Source organism: Littorina saxatilis, linkage group LG10 (assembly GCF_037325665.1).
Source record: "Littorina saxatilis isolate snail1 linkage group LG10, US_GU_Lsax_2.0, whole genome shotgun sequence".
In the NCBI taxonomy this organism is placed as follows: Eukaryota; Metazoa; Mollusca; class Gastropoda; order Littorinimorpha; family Littorinidae; genus Littorina; species Littorina saxatilis.
In genome coordinates, this window is record NC_090254.1 from 23,542,833 (window position 1) to 23,560,679 (window position 17,847).

The following is a 17,847-nucleotide window of genomic DNA, read 5'->3' on the forward strand; positions in this document are numbered from 1 at the left end:
TCTGGATGTGCTTCTCTAAAGGATTTGATAAAATAGGAAGCAATGAAATTGGCCTGAAGTTATTAGGGTCAGACACATCTTTATGTTTTAGGAAGTGAAACGACCTTTGCCGTTTTAAATGCATCAGGAAAAATATTTTTTTCAATGCAAAGATTATACACATACGTTAGGGATTCCACTATGTACGGTTTGTCAGGCCCCATGGATTTATTATTCTGAAGGTTTTCTATAAATTTTCCAACTTCATGTACGGCAATAGTTGGGATAGAGAATGAATCTTGTGATTTCAATTTATGAATATAAAATTCTTTTAATCTAAACAACAGGGAGTCCCCACCCTCGACTTCTTCATTTACATTTTTAGATTGTTTCAATCGATCAGCCAAACACAGAAAGTGCTCATTGAATTCGCTATTTAATCTGCTATTTCTTCTTTGGGATTTACTTAACACTTCATTTATGGCTTGCCAAAGCGTGGCAACATCCTTTTTGTCTTCAACCAATTTATGAAAATGATTACTTTTTGCCTGGCGTACTAACTCGGTAACTCTATTGCGTTGTGCTTTAAATTCTGATTTCCTTTGATTTTCCTTCAAAAAATCACGTAGTGCCATAGCTTCTACAATCTCAGCAGTAAGCCATGGTGGTAATGTAGGGGATTTTACTCGGTGTTGCCTCAGAGGGGCATGCTTATCAATAATCGGGTAGAGTATACTTAAGAAACAATTAAGCGCCTCCTCAGCCTCAGTTAAATTAAACACATCATGAAACGGGAGACAGAGAGAGAGAGAGAGAGAGAGAGAGAGAGAGAGAGAGAGAGAGAGAGAGAGAGAGAGAGAGAGAGAGAGAGAGAGAGAGAGAGAGAGAGTCTGGAGTCTGTGGATGGTTTATTGGTTAGGCCTTGGGCCCATTTCAATTCGGGGTGTACAAAGTTACATAGTTAGTTAGTTAGCTGTTGCTTTTCGGGTCCAGCGGACCATAATAGGTCAAATCAGGACCCCTTCAAAGTTACATGCTTCATGAATAATAATCATAATAATATTAATCATAATAATAATCATCATCATCATAATGACAGAGAGGGAGAGAGAGAGAGAGAGAGAGAGAGAGAGAGAGAGAGAGAGAAAGAGAGAGACAGAGGGAGAGAAAGAAAGAGAGAGAGAGAGAGAGAGAGAGAGAAAGAGAGAGACAGAGGGAGAGAGAAAGAGAGAGAGAGAGAGAGAGAGAAAGAAAGAGAGAGACAGAGAGAGACAAAGACAGAAAGAGAGAGTGAGAAAGAGAGAGACAGACAGAGAGAGAGACAGACAGACAGACAGAGAAAGAGAGAGAGAGAGAGAGAGAGAGAAAGAAAGAAAGAGAGAGAGAGGGAGAGACAGAGGGAGACAGAAAGAGAGAGAAAGAAAGAGAGAGAGAGAAAGAGAGAGAGAGACAGACACAGAGAGAGAAAGAGAGAGAGAAAGAAAGAGAGAGACAGAGACAGAGACAGACAGAGAGAGAGAAAGAGAGAGAGAGAAAGAGAGAGAAAGAGAGAGACAGAGAGCGACTGAGAGAGAGAAAGAGAGAGAAAGAAAGAGAGAGAGTTTGTTTGTTTGCTTAACGCCCAGCCGACCACGAAGGGCCATATCAGGGCGGTGCTGCTTTGACATATAACGTGCGCCACACACAAGACAGAAGTCGCACATACACACACACAGAGACAGAGAGACAGAGAAAACCAGACAGACATTGAGGCAGGCAGACACAGAAACGTCCAGATGTGCTGGGGGATGCATGAACTTTGTTTGACCGCATAAAAACTGCGCAGAGCCTAGACGCGTACCAGGTCGATATCAGACAGATGGTTAAAAAAAAAAGACATAGAACTGAATACTCGAAAAACACTGAATCACGCAAGACCCCACCAAAATGAGCGACAACTGGCTTTTTTTAACAACTGCAAATATATAATTGCGCTTGTTTTACCCAATCAAAAAATAATGGACGTGTCATTTACCTCTTAACTTTCTATGTCGTTAAAAGCCTGTAATTTGGCGGTCTGGTACACGTTTCGGAACAAAGATTTCTGAAACAAGGGTCACGTGCCCGCCGCTCAAATATGGGTACCCCCAAATCAACCCGAACAAAAACACGAAAATTCAGAATAGACACAAATCAACAATTGCTATATATACAGGAAGAACGGCTATCTATCAAGAAGAGGTTATTTTATATGGCATGATTTTTTTTAAACATGTCGCAAAAATGTTTCTGTTTTGTAGGCTGTACGTGTTACCCGTCAATTACCTATAGCTGCAAACTTTTCTGCATAACCACAAGGCTAGATAAGACGCCGCGCTTCAACCGAATAACTCAGTTCTTCCCGTAGCTGGCTGCGACTTTCATGTTCGACGTGATGTGTTGTGCCCCAAAAGACGTTCTCGTGCTGTGCTCTGTGAGAGGTGTTTTCTTTGTGTTTAATATTATTTTGCTTGGACCTAGCTATTGATGTGTACATTGCTAAACAATTGTTTGTTGTATGTTTATCAGGGTTTGCTAGTGTGTGATAGGGTTCGTGTCCGTCTGTAGATGTTAGTTTCTTTGTTAGTCCTGTGTTGACAACTCTTCGACAAGCGCTTAGAACTGTACCCACGGAATACGCGCTATATAAGCTTCATATTGATTGATTGATTGATTTTTGGCTGATATTACTCATCATTCATTGCAAACTCAGAACGCCGCAAAATATAATAAATGAGTGCAAAACTATTTATCCTCGTCATTGTCGGGCAGGTTTCATTGACGTTGACACGTACACGGCGTGGATTCTTCAATTCATCACCCTACAGTCTCATTATGGCATGCGCACGTGACTCTTGTTTTGTTGAACTCGCTTTTGCTCGTTACTTTTGGAATAGATGGCCAATGGCTTACTGCAATGGTTTCAATGGTGATTGCTAATTACTGACGGGGTAAATGACCTATTATACGTTGTTTGTATTTTTGAACAAAATATGACATTTGACACAGATCGAAAAAATCGGTGTTCTCCGAGACAGCGTTACCGTCGAGTTGAACAATGACTGTCGAGATATGTGTCAAATGTCATGTTTTGGTCAAAAATACAAATAACATTTATACATTGATCCGAATTCCTTTTATCCTTTACATTTGAACGCACAAAACCTTGCACTCAGTCAGCCGCCTTAACGTGAGATTTGGCCTCTGCCGTCACATTGCTCAAAGTATGGAAATCCAATGTTCAATCGATGCATTAAAGTTATCTTATCTTATCTTATCTTACCTTATATTGTATCTTATCTTTTCTTGTCTTTACTTATTTTATTTTTTCTTATGTTATCTGATCTGATCTGATCTTATCGTATGTCATCTCATCTCATCTCATCTCATCACATCTCATCTCCTCTCATCTCATCACATCTCATCTCATCTCATCTTATCTGGCCTGCTTGACACCAGTTTTGTGAAGCTAATTTCTTCTTCTTCTTCAGCGTTCGACGGTTGTGTCCGTCATAATCTTAAAGGCCTGCTGATCTTAGGAACTTGCAAGTTAGTTGAAGCTAATAATGAAATCCCCTTGTTCCGAACTCAGGTGGACCTGTCCAAGGCGTGGGCGTTCCTCGCACTGGCCTTCGTGGTCATCGTGCCCCTCGTCAACGAGTCCTGGGACCTCTTCGCGGCCTACAAGGTCAAGAACAAGGTCGCAGAGTGGGACGACCAGGAGAGCCTCGTCACCACAACACAGGTCATGCCTCAGTCTTCTCATTTTCTTCTCTCAAAGATTGGTGCTTCAACTCTTCTTCTTCTTCCTCTTCCTTTTGATTTTTCTTTCATCGTTGCCCTATCCCTTTGTTGTATCCTTTGTTTTGTCTATTATCTTTTCTTTGTATCATAACAATTGCTTTCCTCAAAGATTGGTGCTTCGACTCTTCTTCTTCTGCTCCTTTTTTTTACCTTTTTACATTTAGTCAAGTTTTGACTAAATGTTTTAACATGGAGGGGGGAATCGAAACGAGGGTCGTGGTGTATGTGTGTGTGTGTGTGTGTGTGTCTGTGTGTGTGTGTAGAGCGATTCAGACTAAACTACTGGACCGATCTTTATGAAATTTGACATGAGAGTTCCTGGGTATGAAATCCCCATACGTTTTTTTCATTTTTTTGATAAATGTCTTTGATGACGTCATATCCGGCTTTTCGTGAAAGTTGAGGCGGCACTGTCACGCCCTCATTTTTCAACCAAATTGGTTGAAATTTTGGTCAAGTAATCTTCGATGAAGCCCGGGGTTCGGTATTGCATTTCAGCTTGGTGGCTTAAAAATTAATTAATGACTTTGGTCATTAAAATCTGAAAATTGTAAAAAAAAATAAAAATTTATAAAACGATCCAAATTTACGTTTATCTTATTCTCCATCATTTGCTGATTCCAAAAACATATAAATATGTTATATTCGGATTAAAAACAAGCTCTGAAAATTAAATATATAAAAATTATTATCAAAATTAAATTTTCCAAATCAATTTAAAAACACTTTCATCTTATTCCTTGTCGGTTCCTGATTCCAAAAACATATAGATATGATATGTTTGGATTAAAAACACGCTCAGAAAGTTAAAACAAAGAGAGGTACAGAAAAGCGTGCTATCCTTCTTAGCGCAACTGCTACCCCGCTCTTCTTGTCAATTTCACTGCCTTTGCCATGAGCGGTGGACTGACGATGCTACGAGTATACGGTCTTGCTGAAAAATGGCAGCTACTTGACTAAATATTGTATTTTCGCCTTACGCGACTTGTTTTACCTTTTTTTTACCTTTTTTTTCTAGTTTTCTTTCTGTCATGGCTCAGCGTTAATGTCATCGCATTTGCTTCTCTGAAAGATTAGCGCTTCACATCTTCTTCTTCTTCTTCTTCTTTCTTTTTTCTTCTGTTTTTCCTTGTTGCCGTATCCCTCTGTTGTATCCGTTGTTTTGTCTATTATCTTCTCTTTGTATCATCCCATTTGCTTTGCCTCAAAGACTGGTGTTTCATCTCCTGTTGTTCTGCTCCTCCTTCTATTTATTTTACAAGTATTTTCGTTTCCCGTCGCTGTGTCCTTTTGCTGTATCATTTGCCTTCTCTGTAATGTACGTTCTCTTTGTATCCTCACATTGGCCTTCCGGCCTCCCTGAAGATTGGTCAGCTTCATCTCTTAAATTCTTCTTTTTCTTCTCCTTCTCTATGATTTGTATGTTCTCGTCGGCATCTCAGTCCTGTCTGACGTGTCTGTATCGGTCGTTTCTTTTATCTCCTGTTTCTTTGTACCAAAATGATCACACTAACCTTCGTAAATATGTCCGCCATCACTGAGGCGTGGCGACCACACGGGTACAGACACGCAAACACACACACACACACTTTCCTCCAGTGTTCAATATGGTACAGATACTTTGATCCAAGTGTCACATCTGTACAGATGTCACGATATATCAATTGAAAATAACGTTTTCGGTTGAACCAAAACAGGTCATGCCCGCACAGAGCCGGCCACGAGTTCATGTGGCTCCTACAGAACCGGACACTACCGAGCGGTGCTTCAGCAATATCGCCCTCTCTTCCAAGAACGGCAACGGAGGGGAGAAAGCTGGTGATGGTGGTGGAGGTGGTGGTGGTGGTGGAGGGAACGGGGTAGTGGTCGAGGAGGTGATGAAGCGGAATGAAGAAGGGGACATCACTTATATCGAGAACGGCAGGGGTGGAGAGGAACCGGAAGTGGCCCTGGAGACTCACGGGACCCTGGAGCAGGAAGGAGTGCAGAATGCTGGGATGGATGAGATCTCGGAATCAGAGGATTCTAGGCATCCTGTGTTTTGATGTGGAGATTTTAAAGAAACTTTCTAATCAAAAAGACGTTTCTAGGAAAAAAAACCCGACTAAAACGTGAAGCAAAGAAAAAAAATAAATGCTAAAAAGATTAATGATAGGTGCAAACGAAACTCGCGAGGGATATTATTGTATGCATCTCAGTTTTTCATTACCATTCAGACGGGCTAACCAAAAATGCAATGCAACAATACTCTTATCATATCAATTTGAGAAATTATATGAATGTTACACTATATTCGGAATGCCTGGTTAAATGTGAATCCAGACAGGAACTGATAGGTCCTAGGGGCAAGATTCGCAATTTGGAATTTGTAAGCGTGGCAGTGCCTCTGTTGTCGACACCAAAGACCAGGAGTATTCTAAATAAACTCAGAACTGTTGAAATGATAATAAAAAATCCGGTGTTTATCGATCCCGTGCATTCTTTCTTTCTTCTTTGGACTGAGATATAAACCCGCCAGATAATGAAGGGAAATACTAAGTCTTGTCTACAAAACAAGAAACCTGCAATCTCCTGACACGAGAAAGAATAACTGAGACAAATCCTCATATGAACGTCAAAGCAGAGAAAGTGGCATGCGCGAGAGGTTGAAATGTATAGAAAAATGACACGGTATGAATTTGTTAGATCGATGAAATCATACAAAGCAGGGTATTTTCACCTCAATATTGGCAAAATGTACACAAAAAACCCAGATTTTGTGTTTAAGATAGTTTGAAAGTCACGCTTACACAGAGGAATTTCAAAGCTATCAGGCTGAAATAGAACTCCCATAACCCGAACCAAGTTAAAAAAAAAAAGTCCTTAAAATGTTCAAAGAATTGGCTTTAAAAATATGGCCGTCAAAGTGCCCGCCTGGATTGTTTCAGAGATTGAACACACAAAATGAAGTCATAAAATTATTGAAGTTGTAAACAAACTTAAGAGAAAAGTAAAAACCTGCACGAATGTGTATATATCAACTTTAGCAACAATCTGTTGAGCAGCTCGTTTTAAGAACTGTTCCGAACACACACACGCTCACACACACTATCAAACACTCACACATACACACTATCAAACACACACACACACACACACACACACACACACACACACACACACACACACACATCAGGGGCGGATCCAGGGGAGGTTTCCGGAACCCCCCCTCCCCCAGCCTAAAAATAAACTGAAACAAATAAAAATTAATAAATTTGAAAATGAAGAAAAAATGATGTCTCAGATTGCACCAGATTGCTCCATTTTCCTTGGTTTTATCCAATTTGTCCGGGGGGTGGGGGGGGAGCATACCTTAGGACCCCCCAAGGAGCCGGCCATTGTCTTCTATCTAAATGACGGTTTTGGAAGGTAGTTGGGTAATTTGTTGGCTCAGGTTATACCAGATAGGTCAATTTACCTTGTTTTGATCCAAATTTGTCTGCTTAAATTAACTTTTTGGAAGATGTATTGGGAGGTAGTTTTTTGGCTCAGATTGCTCCATTTTCCTTGTTTATATCTACATTTTCCAGGGCGAGGGGGGGGGGGGGGGATGCCACCGGACGCCCTCAACTGTATGCTTCGCGTCGTCGATCTGTCCGTAAAAGAAATTTGGACCCCCCCCCCCCCCTTAAAAATGATGTGATCCACCCCTGCACACACACACACACACACATCATAGTCGTACCGAGACAGAATCCCACCCCTTCCCCTCCGGTCCTGCCTCGACAAATTTAGTCAAATAAAGACTGAATTAACCAAAAAAATGATCTGTTAAGTAACTACTCATGCAAACAACCATTTACGTGCATAATACTCCATTGCTTTATTCCCCCCGTGGGGGAGAAGAATTTACCCGATGCTCCCCAGCATGTCGTAAGAGGCGACTAACGGATTCTGTTTCTCCTTTTACCCGTATAGAGTATAGTCAATGTTTGTAAAGATTTTAGTCAAGCAGTAGGTAAGAAATGTTAAGTCCTTTGTACTGGAAACTTGCATTCTCCCAGTAAGGTCATATATTGTACTACGTTGCAAGCCCCTGGAGCAATTTTTTGATTAGTGCTTTTGTGAACAAGAAACAATTAACAAGTGGCTCTATCCCATCCGCCCCCCATTCCCCGTCGCCATATAACCTTGAACGGTTGAAAACGATGTTAAACACCAAAAAAAGAAAGAAACTGCTTTATTCATTCATTGCTTATTGTGTTTAATAAACATGATGAAACTTTACACTAACATCATGCACATCAAAGCAACATGAAAGCGACGTTAAACACCAAAAAAAAAGAAAGAAACTGCTTTATTCATTCATTGCTTATTGTGTTTAATAAACATGATAAAACTTTACACTAACATCATGCACATCAAAGCAACATGAAAACGATGTTAAACACCAAAAAAAGAAAGAAACTGCTTTATTCATTCATTGCTTATTGTGTTTAATAAACATGATGAAACTTTACACTAACATCATGCACATCAAAGCAACATGTCTAATCGTGAGCAGAGTCCTGTTTTACATATCTAACCGTGTTTCAAAGGTTATATTCAGTGTTTCCTCTGAAAGGCACATGAACGTATATCTCACTATATGTTCGAACCTCAACTCACAAATTATGTTTGATTTGTATTTGGTTTGTTTTGATGTTTGTATTTTAGATGTTGTACAATGTGTACTTGTATTGTTTGATGAACTGTTTGTTACTGGTGATCTGTTCTGTTATATCAATTGTTATTGCATGGTGACGACGATGAGGGTGATGGTGATGATCATGATGATGATGTGTGTGTGTGTGTTTTAGTGTGTGTGTGTGTTAGTGTGTGTGTGTATGTGTGTGTGTGTATGTGTTAGTGTGTGTTAGTGTGTGTGTGTGTGTTATCAGTGGTCGTTGGTGATTTTCATGATGAGAAATAATTTTTGAATTATCTATTCCTTTTTGTTTGTGTACGAATTCTTTTTTAACGTGTCAAATTAATTGAGATGGGTAATCATAATTGGAGTTTCAAGACCCATTTAATTATTATCAAAACCCTGGACTTAGCGATTATTGTACAGCAATTACATGTAATTACCTTGCAGAAGAAGAACAAGAATTTAATCCGTCATATAGCATAACAGCCATTGGTATTTGTCTTGGTGTGAAAACAATCATATATCCATAAACTCCTTGCATCTACGATACGATCATATAAACAAGAAGAGCAAACGCTCGATCGAGTCACTTTCGCAGTTCTGAATATTATATGAGGCATCAGATGGACAGGAAGAAATTGCTATTCACAACACAATGAGTCACGTTCACATAAAATTTGAGCCCGGTCACTTTTATAGTTTCCGAGAAAAGCCCAACGTTAAGTTGTGTGTTGCCGAACAGAAAAGGCTAGTTATCTCCCTTGTTTTTCTGATAACGTTCGTAAAAGGCTACAGATGTAAATACTTTGATGTAAAGAATAATCCTACAAAGTTTCAATCACATCCGATGAACTTTGTCAAAGATATAAAATGTCTAATTTTTCCTTTGACGCTGACCTGTGACCTTGAAAAAGGTCAAAGGTCAACGAAACCATCGTTAAAGTGTAGAGGTCATTGGAGGTCACGACTAAACAAAATATGAGCCCGATCGCTTTGATAGTTTCCGAGAAAAGTCCAACGTTAAGGTGGTGTCTACGGCCGGCCGGCCGGACGGCCGGCCGGACAGACTAACACTGACTGACTTTTTCTCAAGTGACTCAAAAAATATAAAAAGGCTAACAAAAACAACAACAACAACAAGAACAACAACAACAACAACAATTCAAAGTCATCACCGAAGTACAGATAATTAAAATGATTTCAGCATCGTATTTTTAAATAGTTTTGTATATATGTATAACTTGACTTGTTATCTTTCGGTGCGTGCTTGCGATAGTGAGTTAGAATGAGAGCGAGCGAGAGAGAGAGAGAGAGAGAGAGAGAGAGAGAGAGAGAGATATCGGGCGTAGGTCACTGGGTGTAAAAGGGAGAGGTTCATGAGTATGTTGATTTTGTTTCGATGCTCATAACTGTGCGATGTACGCCTGTTTGGCTGTATCAACTGTGTGTCCCCATGACAGAAGTGCGTGGGTATACATCTTACTGTGATCTCCATGTATCATTGTTTTAAACTGTGTCAGAAAAAAGAGCACAACAACGAAATGAGCAGGACTGTTTTGTTTTGCTGATATTTGAGACCACAAAATGTCATTATTCAGTGCATGCATTGTGGCTATTATTGCGAGTAAGAATACTTGTATTTAAACAGTTAATTAAATGATCCCAAACAATATATTATCTATTCGGAACAATGATGTATTGTACGTATGGCCAAGAGATCTATACTCTGTGTGTCATTATGTTTGTTTTGTTGTTGTTTTTCCTTGCTGCCAGGACTTTTTGAAATCCACATGTCGTTAAAAATAAAATTAAAAACAATAATGGTAAGCCTTCTTAACTTCTTGACAAGGAGACAATAGAATCAGTGTAATCTTAGGTCCAGTTTTCTCAAGTATTCAAAATGTTTCTGGTGGCATGGTGACATTTCATCATATGCATGTACATGTATATCTTTCAAATAGCTACAGTTTAAAGAAAATGGCATAGTCCCAAATTAACCTCATCGTTGTAGTGATGTTACAAGAAAAACAACCGTTTTAGATTCACGCAGTAGGTCAGTGAATCTCACAGATTCAGGACAAAATCGGTTTATGGTCAAGGTTATACACACACAGACGAGACTGTGATTCTGAAATCGACTTTATTTTCTTGTACTTGTTATGTTTTGTCTGTGTATCTCCAAACAAACTGAGAGTATATTAAAGGCTGACAAAGTCCTATTTAATTAGTTTAATTACTTCCAGGGCTTTTCCCATCGTTGCGGGGATGTATAAATTAAGCTTCCTGCAAAGTTTTAGGTTTGAAGTCCTTACCAATTACGAGAAATAATTAATTCTTTATTGCATTGTTTAGCAACAGTTCTCCAGGACTTGGGCTATTTTTAGACCATTAACGTCTTTCTTTCTTTATTTGGTGTTTAACGTCGTTTTCAACCACGAAGGTTTTATTGCGACGGGGAAAGGGGGTAGATGGGATAGAGCCACTTGTCAATTGTTTCTTGTTCACAAAAGCACCAATCAAAAATTTGCTCCAGGGGCTTGCAACGTAGTACAATGTATTACCTTACCGGGAGAATGCAAGTTTCCAGTACAAAGGACTTAACATTTCTTACATACTGCTTGACTAAAATCTTTACAAAAATTGACTATATTCTATACAAGAAACACTTAACAAGGGTAAAAAGAGAAACAGAATCCATTAGTCGCCTCTTACGACGGATGCTGGGGAGCATCGGGTAAATTCTTCCCCCTAACCCGCGGGGGGTCCGTTAACGTCACTTCGTGACGTTTTGTAAACCAAAGATGGCGTTTGAGACTGTTCTGTTTACATTCGACACTATCAACACCATTTTGCAATACTAAATTAATTTTTTCTGTGTTCGAAAGCTACAGCCAATCGTTATTATATCCCCTTAGGTACAGTTTTATAACATTATTGGCACATGTAAACAATATGAATTAATTAATGAACGCTACGAATATGGCAGCCTTTAATACCTCCCTGTACGCCTTCTGAAAATATACAGCATGAATTTGAGCTTGGTTTTGATTCTTCTTCTGTCAACGTTACCAATGTGTTGCAAATATAGAAATCTCCTTAATAAAAATATAACTTATTGATCAAATGTGTCAATAAATATGTCGTAACTGTATGTTTGTAAAAATGTGATGATCACAACCCAGGCTACAATGATTAAATGTGTGTGTGTGTGTGTGTGTGTGTGTGTGTTTGTGTGTGTGTGTGTGCGAGAGGGTGTATTTGTGTGTGTGTGTGTGTGTGTGCGGGCGAGTGTGTGCGCCGTGTGTGGGCGCGCGATAGTGCATGTGTGTGTGTGTGCGAGTGTGTGTGTGTGTGTGTGTGAGAGAGAGAGAGAGAGAGAGAGAGAGAGAGAAAGAGAGAGCTGCTTATGTAAGAGCCAAGAATGCTCACCCAAAATTCAAACGCAACAATTCAGTGGTTTTTTGCAGTCAAGAGACATCTGTGCAGGTTTTTTTTTTTATAACATTTTCAAGCCAGAGCAGATCAGTAATACAATCCCGGTCTCATAACAATCACAAGGCGAAAAGAAGAAGCAGAAACAAAATTTACAGAATCATAAAAGGTGAACAATAAACTAATGAAAAAAAAGGTGAAAAAAAACACTTGCGACTACATTTTTTTGAAAGGAAGCAGTATATGTATCATAAATACACACTGCTTTTGAGGTTTACCTGGTTTACTGCATTTCAACATAACTAAGTATGCCTACCTCGCATACGTAATGATTATATTCTCCATTCATACATATACAAGTCTTTTTATATATATGAAAGCAACTGCCGGACTCTTTCAAAATAATTTATTTGCTGAATCTTTCAAACACCCTTCCATCTGCTACTGGATAGTGTGCCTGCTTCACCCAGTGTATTACAATTCTAGAATACTCTAGAAAAACTAAAGAAGTTCACCAATTTTATTCCCGTACAATTGCATCGGAGATGCTTCAAATATATAAGGAAAATACATTTTCTCTTAATTGTATTTTCAGCACACAGACCTTGTCACAACACTGAAGGAATTACATCATAAGCCTATTATCTTTAATAATGAACTTCTGATTACATGCATTGATGCCAATTTAACCACTCGCAAGAAGATACAATAATCACTCTTGCTGTTTAAGCTTGAAGCCTCTTAGGTGATATATATATATCAAGGCTCAAGAAATTTACAAGTTTTAAGACGTTGATTTTCTTAATTATAAACAAAAAGGCATTATCTATGAATTATCATTAATCATCTTGTTCCTGTTAACAGAACTTTAAAACACCATTCCTTAATCAAAATGAAACAGCCCCTCTGTCACCAGCAGATTCAAACTTCAACATCAAACAAAACAAAAATCAGAAAACATGCAGCACATACACCGCCAGACACAGACAGACACCGCTCAAACACACACACACACACATTTACACTGTAAATGTTGTTCACCACCGTTGAGTATAATTTTTGATTTGATTGAAACAGATGCAAAGGCACTGGCACTACACGTATTCCGGAATGTGGAGAATTCACAGATTATTGGTATGCTACTTTCCTGCCAATCTCATGTGAATACAAAATTAAATCTTTTTTTAAAGCTGTGATGTAGCTTGATCATGATGTTCTGTCAAGTTCGAGTACAATAATCATGCAAGATTTATTTGTTTTTCTGTATTCCAAAATCATTCGATTGACAATGTCATATTTCTTTCTTTCTTTATTTGGTGTTTAACGTCGTTTTCAACCACGAAGGTTATATCGCGACGGGGAAAGGGGGGGAGATGGGAACAATGTCATATGATTTTTAAAAGCAAAAACAAAAGGACTTAATGATATTGCCTCATGACCTCAAGGACATGACCGATTATGCTCAATAAAAATAATAACAAGCAAGGACATGTACATGTATTCACATATCACTGCAATCTTTTACTCTTTAGACCACATGAGTCAGGACACATAAAACCATTACAAGTGAAGTTAATTGCTTTCTTTCTTTCTTTATTTGGTGTTTAACGTCGTTTTCAACCGTTCAAGGTTATATCGCGACGGGGAAAAAGGGGGGGGGGGGGGGGGGGGGGGGATGGGATAGAGCCACTTGTTAATTGTTTCTTGTTCACAAAAGCACTAATCAAAAAATTGCTCCAGGGGCTTGCAACGTAGTACAATATATGACCTTACTGGGAGAATGCAAGTTTCCAGTACAAAGGACTTAACATTTCTTACATACTGCATGCTTGACTAAAATCTTTACAAACATTGACTATAATTATTCTATACAAGAAACACTTAACAAGGGTAAAAGAAGAAACAGAATCCGTTAGTCGCCTCTTACGACATGCTGGGGAGCATCGGGTAAATTCTTCCCCCTAACCCGCGGGGGGAGAAGTTAATTGCAAACCAAACATAATCCATAATTATTACATTGTGATCCAGAATATTAAAGTCATCTGAGTTACAGAGTCTGGCTACATTTTACAGACACCACAGGTGTAAAGTTTACCCCAAACACTTTCTTGGATTATCAGTGCAAGGAAAATGATCCCCAAATAATGATCATCCCACCATGAAAACAGAGAATGGAAATCTCTGAATCAAATACACATCTTTAGGGAATAAATAACAATCACAGCATGTTAAGAATACAGACCTGTTTACCCTAAACCCGAGGCAAGAGTACTTTCCCAAAAAGTTGAGTGTATTTTTCAAAAAGTTGGTGTACTTTGCAAGCAAATCCATATGGGCTAGGGAAAATGTACGCGTGGGTGCAAACGTGTTTGTGTAAGAATAGCATGTCTTGTGAACACCTTCAGAATTTAACTCCTTCCAATACAACAGGAATAAAACAATTTTATTTACCTGTCAGTTTATAGCATTATCATAATAACCAGTGTCTTCCAAACAGATTGATAATGAAAAGATGACGTTCGTGAAATAACATCTGCGGTTGACAGTGGAAAGTTCATTTTTATAATCATCTCAGAAAACATTGCTTCAGCGCGGATTACAGCCTTTTCTTCTGGCAGGATTTGCTTTGCGGGAATGAACTTCATAATTCCTTGGCAGCAACCTTGTCCAGGTAAGTTTTGGAACTGCAGTGTCGTTTGATGTCATATTTCCCAGCATGGGCAACGGAGAAATCTGATTTACAATACTTGCAGTGTGCATGACTTTTTCCCATAGTAGACTCCACAATTCCTGGCTCTTTCTTATATTTCTCCAAGAAAATCTGCTGCTTCTGCTGTTTAGACTTGGTACAGTCATCCGAAACTGGCACATTTTTCCGCTTCATTTTGCCACGATTGTCCAGACGATCGCACATGCCAACAACTGAACAAGGTTTCCACAGCTGAAGACTCGCTGTCATGGTTATCTCCCTTCGACCGAAACCGGTATCAGTTGTACCATTCCGTAATCAGCACACCAACAACGGAAAACGTATTCTAGACTTTTTCTTATGCGTATTTTGTGCGTGTGTCGCGTATTTGCGTACCGATAATAATTTGGCGTACAAAATACGCCCAAATCGTACTGGTAAACAGGTCTGAGAATACATGAAATACAAACTCTAGCGCTTGGTGCAGTCGAAGAAGGGTGCGGCATCCCGACGCTACAGTAGGGAAGTATAAGCATCTTGAGTGTGGTTTTTTCTTCCTTTATTTGGTGTTTAACGTCGTTTTCAACCGTTCAAGGTTATATCGCGATGGTTGAGTGTGGTTACAATACATATAAAATAGGAAACGTATGAAAACAAAATGTCCTGCAAAGATCAGGATGAAAAAGACAGATACACAATGTGACAATCATGATTGTTTTTGAAAAAGGCCTCCAGCCCAACAAATTGTAATCATCAGAAATGATTTAAATTAGTTCCCTTTAGTTCTCAGCAGTCACGTGACTTGTGACTGCTGATCACTTCCTCTCTGCATATTGAGATCTGCTAAATTTTTCAAAATTAAATTACAATTCTAAAACCAAACATATACGAACTGTACTCTAAAGTTCAGTTAGCAAGCATGATTACCTTAGAACGCACGATCAAAACATGTTTGAAATTATGCAGCTATTTGCGCAATAGAGAACATTTGAACAAATCAAATGAACTGATTAAACTTTAAACTGAACAAGCATCATAAAATGCATGCAATAAAGCAAGCATGTATTATGTATTGGGTTACTTGCCATTCATATTCAAGCCAATTTTTTCCCCCATCAGAAAAATGGATTGGAGAAATATGCTTACACTGTAACTTACAGCGTATCTATATATATATACGACTTGTGTCAGTGTGTTTGTGTATCTGTGTATTTGTGTATTTGTGTATTTGTGTATTCGCCATGCACGGCCAAAGTTCTCGATGGATCTGCTTCAAATTTGGTGGGCTTATTCAGAGAGACCCCGGACACAACCTCATCGATGAGATATTTCAACACGTGCTCTCAGCGCGCAGCGCTGAACCGATTTTGGTTCCACCTCAGCTATTTTGGTTCCACCTCAGCTACCCGGGCCCCCATACCGACACACCATAGCCGCTACACCACATCACAATGCCAAAGTTCTCGGTGGATCTTTTTCAAATTTGGACACCGTATTCAGCTACACCCCGGACACAATATCATCGATGAGATATTTCAACACGTGCTCTCAGCGCACAGCGCTGAACTGATTTTGGTTTTTGTGTTCATTTCACCATTATAAGTAACTCTTCCTTATCTTCTCCAGTGTTTGGCGTTTATCTCCCTTCCTTCGTGTGGCTTTCCCGTTCAGTTGTAAGTTACTACTATTTTTAGAATGTCACTGCGCTGTCCACTGCGCTGTCCACAACGCTTCCCTTGCACCCGTAAGTTGTTCTTACTGTCAAAGTGAAAAGGTCGAATCAATTTATAGCCACGCGAAAAATACACTCTCACCTATCTCTATATATTTATAGATACAGATATGCATATATATATACGGCTTCTCTGTGTGTGTGTGTGTTTGTGTGTGTGTGTGGGCAAAAACCTGTGTATTGTAGAGTTCTGTTTGTGATGTGGTCTAGCGGCTTTTGTCTGTCTGTATGTCCTGGCATGTGAGAAGCCACAGCAGATAATACAGGGCTAAGAAATAAGCTCTAAAATTCTCAATCCCGTTTGACAGGACTTCGCCTTCAAAGGTGATTGTGGTGAACCGCAACCCTCTCTGTCTCGCGCCCTTCACCCCAAATTCCCGTTTCTGATTTACTATTTTTAGAATGTCACTGCGCTGTCCAGAACGCTTCCCTTCCACCCGTACTGTCAAAGTGAAAAGGTCGAATCAATTTATAGCCACGCGAAAAATACACTCTCACCTATCTCTATATATTTATAGATATAGATATACATATATATATACGGCTTCTCTGTGTGTGTGTTTGTGTGTGTGTGTGTGGGCAAAAACCTGTGGATTGTAGAGTTCTGTTTGTGATGGGGTCTAGCGGCTTTTGTCTGTCTGTATGTTCTGGCATTTGAGAAGCCACAACAGATAATATAGGGCTAAGAAATAAGCTCTAAAATTCTCAATCCCGTTTGACAGGACTTCGCCTGCAGAGGTGATTGTGATGAACCGCCACGCTGTCTGTCTCTGTCTCGCGATTCACCCCGGCGAAGCCGGGTATTCCTCTAGTTATTCTATATAGCTCTTCATGTGTCAAAAACAATGCCCCTAATGTATCAACTATCATTTGAAATTTACTTCACTGTGAATATAGCACAATGATATTGGCAATCACAGTCCACGGCTGAAGATCTTAATTTATCAACTTTAGAAGTTAAAATGCTTCAACAAAAAAAGGACCAAACCAATGGGAAAGAACTCTCCATATAATCATGCAGCTGGAATCACTACACCGCATATTAGATGTACAGGGCTCCTCAAAGGGGGTCTTGGGACCCCCAGTCTTAATCTTTATGGGGTCCTGAGCGGAATTTTAGAGGGTCCCAAGACTAGGATTTTTGGAAGCTGTGTGACTGTGAGACAAAGGCATCTATCGGTCAGATTTACTCTGTCAATTGATGTTGATACAGATCTGAAAAAAAAGTGGTCGCATCTTCCAAATCAAACCGAGTGTAAATTCTTATTCATTCTGTATGGTAACTGGTCATTTTAGTCTAAAAAACCCAGTACCAACGGTATGCATTATAACGCAAAGTTAGTGCGCCCCGGGACCCGCTTTTTTCAGGTTTACAATGTCGCTGGATCCCCTTCAACAATGTTTAGTATGTTTTGGGGGAGCTTCTAGTGCAATTAGGATGCTTCTAAAAAAAATGTGATGAAGTTCAGCTTATGAGCTAAAGAAATGTTATTACACTGTACATGTATTTCTTAATATAATATA

General features: G+C 39.3%; 1 protein-coding gene across 1 annotated transcript in view; it reads left to right on the forward strand.

Moving 5' to 3' along the window:
• LOC138979059 (uncharacterized) overlaps window positions 1-5,846 on the forward strand; it is a 49,473-nt gene extending 43,627 nt beyond the window's left edge. The window contains exons 16-17 of the mRNA XM_070351870.1: window positions 3,590-3,742; window positions 5,499-5,846. Coding sequence (XP_070207971.1) covers window positions 3,590-3,742; window positions 5,499-5,846 — 501 coding nt within the window. The remainder of the gene's footprint in view (window positions 1-3,589; window positions 3,743-5,498) is intronic.
• Window positions 5,847-17,847: the final 12,001 nt, after the last annotated feature.